The 9,091-nt window shown below is 36.8% G+C and overlaps 1 protein-coding gene across 1 annotated transcript; it reads right to left on the bottom strand.

Moving 5' to 3' along the window:
* Nucleotides 1-1,451: 1,451 nt before the first annotated feature.
* LOC146872370 (uncharacterized) lies at nucleotides 1,452-4,309 on the bottom strand. The gene is made up of 4 exons (XM_085663205.1): nucleotides 4,207-4,309; nucleotides 3,497-3,853; nucleotides 1,681-1,701; nucleotides 1,452-1,561 (listed from the first exon to the last, which is right to left on the bottom strand). The coding sequence occupies exons 1-4, from the start codon at nucleotides 4,307-4,309 to the stop codon at nucleotides 1,452-1,454; spliced, it is 591 nt and encodes a 196-aa protein (XP_085519331.1).
* Nucleotides 4,310-9,091: the final 4,782 nt, after the last annotated feature.

Raw genomic sequence — 9,091 nt, 5'->3', positions numbered from 1 at the left:
AAGTATTTCCAATTAATTACTCTTATCAAATTATAATGAAATTTGGTGACATTATGTCATTGTATTCATGGGGAAAATTTGTGTACGATTGTCCACACATTTCTATAATTTAATATTAGATTAAATTAATTCATATATTAATGAGATTTAAAAGGATTGTATTTTTTTTAATCCTTATATAATAATTATCTTTCTTGATCAATCAATTCTAAAACTAATGGATTTTCATGATTGCTATGAATTGAATACATATATACGTACATATCTATGATCATTTTCGTATCTTTCATGTTTATATAGAATAGAGATTTGAAAGAACTTAGGAGACAGTACGAAAGGGTAGACGACCTTGTTCGCTAGATATTCTAGAGTTTGACTTTACGCAGACGGTCTTTGTTCTCGACGGGCGACACCCTTGTTCTACGGAGCGTTAGCCTTATTAGTCAACCCCACTTTCGTTGCAAGCAATCGATATCCCAACGACGAAGTCAAATCGACAAATGTCTAAAGTTATGACGTTGGATCTATCTCGATGTTGGTTTGCTTAATCGTTCCTTTATGTATGTATATATATATATACATACATAAATTTTGTGCAATACATATCGTTTTTTATATTACTTCACATTTATCCCAAAATGTCATCCAATTTCAACGACGAGTTAAATTGCTCTTATTAATCAAAAGATCCTTTGGTACGGCTATATTTGATCCATTGAAGTATCTCGACAAGAGAAGGATGATGCTCTCTCTTCTACCCTAAACACCGAATTCCAAATGCGAGCCAATGTACACAACTCTTTCGTTAAGAAATGATCCATCTGTTTGACTCCTCTAATCGACGAAAGTTTATAGAAATTCTAATAGGTTCTTTCATTATTAAAAAAAGAAAAAAGAAAGAAAGGAAAAAAAACTATATCGCTTTGTCTCTCTCTCTCTCTTTTTATGCACACACACATATATATATATATATATGTGTGTGTGCTTTTCTCGAATAATAAATAATTTAGAATTATAATATTTGAACATGTAATCGCGTAGGAAATAATTCGATCGATATTCATATATAAACGATTTGTCCTTGAAACGAATAAGTCCGAAATAAAAAAGTTTTTCGGAGAAAAGAAATTTTTAGGGATTTCCAGAAAGTAATGGGCGACATCATCCTCTTTCAGGGTGACTGCCAGGAATAACTAAGGACACCGCAGTTGGATGATAGTACGTTCATCGGTTCAAGGTTAAGAGCATCGTCGTCATCGTCGTCGTCGTCGTCATCGTCATCGTCGTCGTTGTTGTAGTCATCGTCGTAGACATCGTCGTTGTTGTTGTCGTCGTCGTCGTCGTCGTCGTCGTCGTCGTCGTCGTTGTTGTTTCTATTCTGCTGTTGCTCAGCGTGGTAGCATCGGGCACGTTCGTCGACCGAAATACATCCCTCCTGATGTATAAATACCTTAACGTAGGAAAACCAAGGGAAAAGAGATCGCTGAGAGACGCTGTTGCTTGCATCCTAGTAACCTTGCTCCGTGTCTCTCGAGATATGAAAGGCCAAGGACCGTGATAACTGTGAGATGATTATCATAGCTTAAGAAAATATTCAAAATCAAGACCGGTCTAATAGATCTAATCTAACGATCGATAATATATATCTCTTAAATATTATTTATGATATTATAGATTTACTCTTATTATCCAATTTCAAATCTAAATTATAACCCAAAAACTTCTCGAAAGTCTTATTAATTTTGAATTTATTAATTTTGTTTATCCCTCGTCGTTCACTCGAGAAAAGAAGAAAGAAAAAAGAAAAAAAAAAATAAATAAAAAAGAAAACGAAGGCCAATTGCTCTAATCTTTCCTCTTTTTTTTTTTTAATTTCGAGTACGTAATTTCGTATACGTGCTTGTAATTTACGATTGGTACAACACGATTGTAAGGAAAAGAAAGAGAGGAAAAGAAAAAAGAAAAAAGAAAAAAAAAAAAGAAAAAAGAGAAAAAAAAAGATAAAAAAGAAGAAGAAAGAAAGAGAGAAAAAAAAGAAATTACACGTTCTCTTTCTTACTATCTTACTTCTTGTCGTTGGAATTTCGAAGGAATCAACGATGAGAAAGTAAATCGTTCGAGTTCAAGGTAAATCTTTTACATTTTACCGAACGTAAATCGAGTCGCGTATGCGTGACAAGAATTAAATATTCTCTTTCTTTCTCTCTCTCTCTCTCTCTCCCTCTCTCTCTCTCTCTCTCTCTCTCTCTCTATTTCTTTCTTTCTTTCTTTCTTTCTTTCTTTCTTTCTTTCTTTCTTTCTTTCTTTCTCTTTCCTCGACGAGTGCACAGAGGCCGATGAGGTTATCCGCAATAGATGCGTTGACCTTTACAATGGATACACCCTGTGGCGTGTCGATGACACTGTGTTCTATAAAGATACCCCGAGGTTGGTAGGGCCTTTCAGGCCTTTGTCTCGTTCTTCGTCCGTCGCAGCCGTTGAACCCGATCGCCGAGGACAACACACTTTGAACTATGTATGCGCGTAACTACGATAATGCAAGTCCTTCGTGTCACGCTAGAAAGGATGCTAGGTATCTAGATTGAAGTCAGTGATGACCGGAAAACAATTCGCTTTGTGGGATATCAAAAGTAAAAAAGAAAAAAAAAGAAGAAGATAGAAAGCGAGAGAGAGAGAGAGAGAGAGAGAATAAACAAAACAAAAAGAAAAACCAATGTCGATTAGAACGGAATAATGAACATCCTGTTAAATCAATTAAATCGATTTTAAAGGTCAATTTATGACACGGATCAAAAAGATACAAAATAAGATCACATTGGGAGGATCACAAATACGTATGTATGTACAACTTAAATCCCCGTTCGACTATCGCATTGTAAAGCACTTTTATTACTATATCTCTTTCTGCACGACAGTAAGCGCGAGACTCTCTTTAAAGCGTGAAAAGTGAAAAACAAACCTTGAGAGACGCTTATCGAACGATCGTCGTAGCACGAAATATAAATAAAGGAGAAGAGCCCCAGCCAGTTCTAAGTGCGACGGAGTAGGCTTTTCGATGAGTAATAAATCGCGATAATGCCACGGGGATACGAAAGTTTAAACAACGATGAACATTACGTACGAAATATAATCGAATGAAAAATCAATGAATATCGAAACTATCGTAATCTTCTAATCATAAGATAAAGGAAAGAAAGAGGAAAGAAAATCAAATCTTTCTTTTATTTTCTTTATCTTTTTCATTGGAATAATAAAACGTGCGAACAATTAATTCGCAATCGATGCGTGACGATCGTGTCAATGATAGAAAAGAAAAGGAAAAAAGGGGGAGGGGGAGTACAAAAAAAGAAACGCAAAGAGTAAGAAAAAAAAAAAACAAGGGAAAAAAATTATCGAAGATCGAACGTCAGAGAGAGAAAGAGAGAGAGAGAGAGAGAGAGAGAGAGAGGAATCGGTTCGAGAGGAGAACGCGCGCGCGAAGGTGCGATGCACCTACGTGCAGTCGGGTCAAGGTCGAATCCCTCGTGCAACGGCTGAGTCATTCGTTGCTGGTCCGTTTGTGTTGGTGCTAGAGTGGTGGTGCGCTGGTAGGTACTGGTGCTGCTGGTTGGTACTAGTGCTGCTGCGTTGGGCTGCTGCTGGTGCTCGCTCGGTCGTCGCGAGTGCATCGAACTCCGTGACCGTTGCAGCTGCATGCAGCAAGCACGTTCAGCTCGGACCAGCTCGGCAATGCTCGGCCCTTCTCGCCTGCATTCCGCGTGCATCAACCCGCTCAGAGTGAGACGGAGATAGGAGATCGTGGAGTGCAATGGCCAGAGGCTCTCGCGAAGACGTGCCGGCGCTTTACGAACAGCTGCGAGCACCAAAACGAAAGAAAAGAGAAAAAGGGTGAGGAACAACAGAAAGACAAGAACAGACAGACAGACAGACAGATAGACAGATAGACAGACGGACAGGCAGACAAACAGACGGACAGAGAGAGAGAGAGAGGGGACAATTTTTTACTTTAAGGAGATTAACCTGCTTTTTACGAAAAGATCAAGGAATATGATACAACAAACTATAAAGTGATAAGATGTTTTAACAGATATAGATAAGATAGAATAAAATAAAACTCGTGGTACCATATCATTAACAAGATAGAAATCGAGAGAGAGAGAGAGAGAGAGAGAGAGGAAGTTTAATCGAAAGCAAGTTTACTCGAACCTTCCAACGAATCTCCTCGAAGGGCAACTCTGTTAACGGCGTCTTCCTGGAACTCTTTCACCACAGTTTCTGGATCAATCAGTCGCTTTACACTCCACTCCATCCTCCACTTACTTCCATATATATATATATATATATATATATATATATATATATATATATTTTCTCTGGTATTCAAATAACTTTTCATTTAGTTTTAGATCGAAACATTGAATCAACAGATACAGATTAATTTACATTACCGAGATATAGAAATACTTGAAAAAATGATCAAGAAAAAATGATTTACTCGATCATCCCCGTAATCGTTGCTCAGCGTTCAGCGTTTCTAATTTTTAATCCTTTCTAAATAAATATGTATGTAGACATAGATGTGCAATAGAGTATGATGCATACATAACTTATTTATTTTTATTGCATAGAACGACGACGTTATGGAAAAAAATGTTGTATGTCTTTTTGGATTAGGGTCACGATCTTCGAAAAGATCGAGTTCTACTTCTTCTTTGAATAGAAAAAAGATGATCCGTTTGAGAGACGCTGAGGAAGTAAAGAGGGTGAACGCTTTCTCTCTCTCTCTCTCTCTCTCTCTCTCTCTCTCTCTCTCTCTCTCTCTCTCTATCTATCTATCTTTATCTATCTAATCATCTATCTCTCTATCTTTCTTTCTCTTACTTGCTGAGAGAGCAACCTGTCGAGAGCTTGCGAGTCTGGACTACGTGCTTGCGCGAACCCAAGGCAGAGGACCGTGAGCGGCTGCAAAACGGGTGCGTGCGACTCGCGAGCGACTCCGCGCGCGATTCGTGGCGCGCGTTTCGCATGGCCAACGGGGTTCACTGTCCCGAGCCAAGGCCACGGGGCAGGGCACCGCCCCACTGAACCAATTGTGCCACTTTTATGCTTCTCGCCTCATTTTCGCGTCCTTTTATTACTCGTAAAGAGACCGTTTCTACCTATCTCTCTCTCTCTTTCTCTCTCTCTCCCTCTTTCTCTTTCTCTCTCTCTCTCTCTCTCTATATATATTTCATCCTCACCTTCCTATTTTCTTCTCTCTCTTCATTTTTTCATTTATATATATATATATAAATATTATATGTATTTACGCTCTCGATTTTCTTTGTCTGATAATAGGAGTCTAACCGGAAGGGAACGTTAAAACGAAAGTCTTAGAATGATTTAACTTTCTTCGATGTTACTTTCGAATTTATTATTATTTTCTTCTTCTTCTTTCTTTTTTTTTTTTCTTTTTTTTTTTCTTTTTTGCCTTTTAGAAAAATATAAACGTTTCAAAGTAATTTCGAATGATCGTCGGGAGGGACACATTATTTTTCAAGGTAAAGAGAAAGGATACTTCTTAAAAATCTAATCTTTTTATACATGTATGTATGTAAGTATGCATTCAGAAACATAGGTAGGCGAAAGACATACGATATATATATAAATATATACAGCTACATACGTAGAAGCGTTTGAAGGGCACCGAGCCACGGTGACTCATCGATGGCTACGACGAATCGAGGGGAATCAGTGTCAGCCAATTTTGCGAGAGTATCGATCGGTCTGTCCCTTAAGTTCAATGCGAGTTCTGAATCCTACACATTTCTTTTTTTTATTTCCCTTTTGTACATACATGTATATATATATATATATATATATATATATATATATATATATATATAGATTTATATTTGCAAATTAAGTCGATTCAATCTCTCAAGATTAATGTGGCTATTAAAGAAAGAAAGAAAGAAAGAAAGGGAAAAAAGAAAAGAGAAGAAAGAAAAAATTGTGCAAATTTGTTTTCAGATATAAATGATATAAACGAATATTAATCGAATTTATTATTCGTCTGTCTATCTCTTTTCTCTCTCTCTCTCTCTCTCTCTCTCTCTCTACTCTTCCTATTTTTAAAAAGATTATATCTTCACACGTAAAATAATCGACATAAGCACTGAAGCCTGTCACGTGAAAACGTGTCAAAACGGTCGAAAGGGCCGTCAAGCGTAAACGCAAAGCGAGTCACCAGTTTTAGCAAGGCATTTGCGAACCCCGGGAAATGCGTTTGGGTTTGGGAACCCCCAGACTGGAGGGGATTGACCCAGACACCCCCTCCAACAGACGAATCTCCCTCCACTGTAGTAAGCGTGCACAAGTCTCCCCCTCTAAAATCCCAAGAGCCGACGTCGCGACTGGAGGGGGTGCGAAAAACCCTCTCTCTCTCTCTCTCTCTCTCTCTCTCTCTCTCTCTCTCTTTCTCTCTCTTTCTCTCTATCTCTATCTATCCGTCTTTCTCCCTCCCTCTCTCTCTCTCTCTCTCTCTCTCTCTCTCTCTCTCTCTCTCTCTCTCTATCTCTATCTCCCCCTTTTCACTCGAGCTCTCTTGATAAAACGTTGCACCGCCCACGCAGAATTCACCGAGGTCCGTGGTATATTCCCTCATCGATTTGCTCTCTTGCAAATGGACACGATTCTATCCGTATCTCTTAAGGGGCACGGCAATCTCGAAGTCTTATTTTCAATCGTAATTTTTCACCGCGATGAAAAATTTACTTTCTCTCCGTCAATTATGGGAGGAAAAAAGAAAAAGAAAAAGAAGAAGGAGAAGGACGAAAAGAACAATGGAAAACGAAAAAGATAATAAAAGAAAAAAGAAAAAAGAAGAGAAAAGAAAAAAAATACACAACGATGCCGTCAGGGTGATTGGGCTGTTGATTTAAATCGTTACGTATAATATAATACAGAAAATAATACGTATTATAAATAGAATCGTAATGAGATTCATTGGATTTCATGAATTACTATATTTCGTTGTATATACCATATATATACACATCTAAGTATTACAAGTATATGTGTATATGTAATTATATATTTGTATCGTGGATTAAAAAAAGATAAAATTTTAGAGATCACTCGACGTAGATATTGTCGTTGTTTATTTATTATCTCTATAATCTCGTACAAAAACTTATAATCGTCTTGGCGACATGTTTTTCATACTAAGTATCTACTATTGGGGTTGCGAACCCCAAAGAAGAAGGCAAGCGAACAGACGTACGAAGCAACACGAAAAAGGGGTGACCCAGACGACGCCCCCTCTAGAAAACTTGTTTGCAAGCTTTTCGTTCAGACAAACCATAAGAATAAGAATTATACTATTGGCAACGATCAAAACGATAATCGTTCTGTTAACAAGACATATTGAAAGTCGATGAATCTTCTTTTATATATCGATCGAAGGTTGATCAACCCACCCTCGATCCATTGAAATTTTTATATAACGTTGAAAAAAGAAACAGGAAAAAAAAAAGAAACATATCAAAGAAAGAAAAAAGAAATTGTTCTATACTTTTTTCAATATCACGAGAATTTTTTAGGCTAAATCAAAATTAATCTTCTTGATGACAAACAAATACATGGTATTTTATTATTATTAAAATATCCTTCGTATTATTGTCAAAATGAACATAATCATTATCGTTCTGGTTTGACGATTAAAAAAAAAAATATATATATATATATATATATATATATATATATATATATATATATTTGCCGTCCAACAAAGTATACACAAATATAATATCTATTCCTGTTTCGTTTACTTCGATATCAGAGAATAGATCATGGTATTTAACTTGCAATATAATATTATTGTTATAATAAATTCATTTCTTAAAATTAAACTAATAATCATCGTTTGACGATAAGAAAAATTACAAGTGAATTTGTCGTCGGACAAAATATACATATATACATATATATATATATATATATATATATATATGTATATATATAATATCTTGTTGTTATCGAAAATATAAAGGGGAAAGACAGTTGCAAGAACGTTTAGTCGAGCTAGGAAGGAAGGAAGAAAGGCAGGAAGGCAGGAAGGCAGGAAGGAAGGAAGGAAGATAGGAAGGAAGAAAGGAAGGAAGGAAGGAAGGAAGGAAGGGCAAATGGGTGTGTTGGGAGGGATAGGAGGATGGAAAGTGGGATAGAGGGCGGCCATGGTGTTGCTGACCCGACGACCGCTCTAACCTTCTGTCCCAACGCCCCGCATCCCGATCACCACCATCGAGAATCCCGTCCTCTATTTCAAACTGTAGTCCTAGACCAATAAACGACTTTTGAATAGTATATATATATATATATATACTAGGATGGTCGTTCGATCCAGATATATCCTATCATTTTCGTATCGTACGTGCTTATACGTTTCTTTCCTTCTTCTTCAATTTTTTTTTTCTTTTTTTTCATTTTAGAATTAACGAGAAAGAAAATATCGATATAAATGTGTCATTCGTATTTAAGTGTAATAAAATCGATATGCAATTTTTTTCTTCGGTTTTTTCTTTTTTCTTCTTTTTTGTCTTCTTTTTAATGAATATTTAAATCTATATAAATTGCTAAAACTGATAATCAAGTTCAATCGAAATAATTTACGCATGCCCGTAGCGTGACTTTTATGATTGGATAAATTTTTTAAATCATCTATTCCCGCTATTTAAAATTTAAAAAGAATATGTGCTTGTATTAGAAATAAATTATTCGTTGATTCGAAACCCGCAAAATTTGAAAGGCAAGAAAACCGATGACGTGCGAGGGAACGCGTACGGGACATTCGAGCGAGTTATAAGTTAAAGGAAAAAGCAAAAGGTTTAAATGTCTTTTTGTCGACAAAAGTGGACGCTTACAATGGAATCGTTGGATGCGGCACGCAACAACCCTCGTAGAGTGCAGGTCGTTAAAAATAGGCTACCGATGCGCACGCGTCTCAACGACAAGGTCACACTACGTCACCCTACGCGTGGGTCAGAACCCTCGATTAGGATCTTAACTAGTCGACTGTAATCCTATTCATCTATTTTTTTTCTAATTCTAC

This window comes from Vespa mandarinia, chromosome 20 (assembly GCF_050613455.1).
Source record: "Vespa mandarinia isolate Hongniang chromosome 20, ASM5061345v1, whole genome shotgun sequence".
Classification (NCBI taxonomy): Eukaryota; Metazoa; Arthropoda; class Insecta; order Hymenoptera; family Vespidae; genus Vespa; species Vespa mandarinia.
Note: the sequence above shows the minus strand (reverse complement) of the source record. Positions and strands in the feature narration are given on the sequence as shown.

What these genes read in the sequence shown, in the direction of transcription:
- LOC146872370 (XM_085663205.1), bottom strand. Translation starts at nt 4,309, where the DNA reads ATGGAGTGGAGTGTAAAGCGACTGATTGATCCAGAAACTGTGGTGAAA. An exon ending in CGACCTTGACCCGACTGCAC is followed by an intron (nt 1,702 to 3,496) that starts GTAGGTGCATCG and finishes GTTATAATTTAG; the next exon opens with ATTTGAAATTGGATAATAAG. An exon ending in TTTGAAATTGGATAATAAGA is followed by an intron (nt 1,562 to 1,680) that starts GTAAATCTATAA and finishes ATCATCTCACAG; the next exon opens with TTATCACGGTCCTTGGCCTT.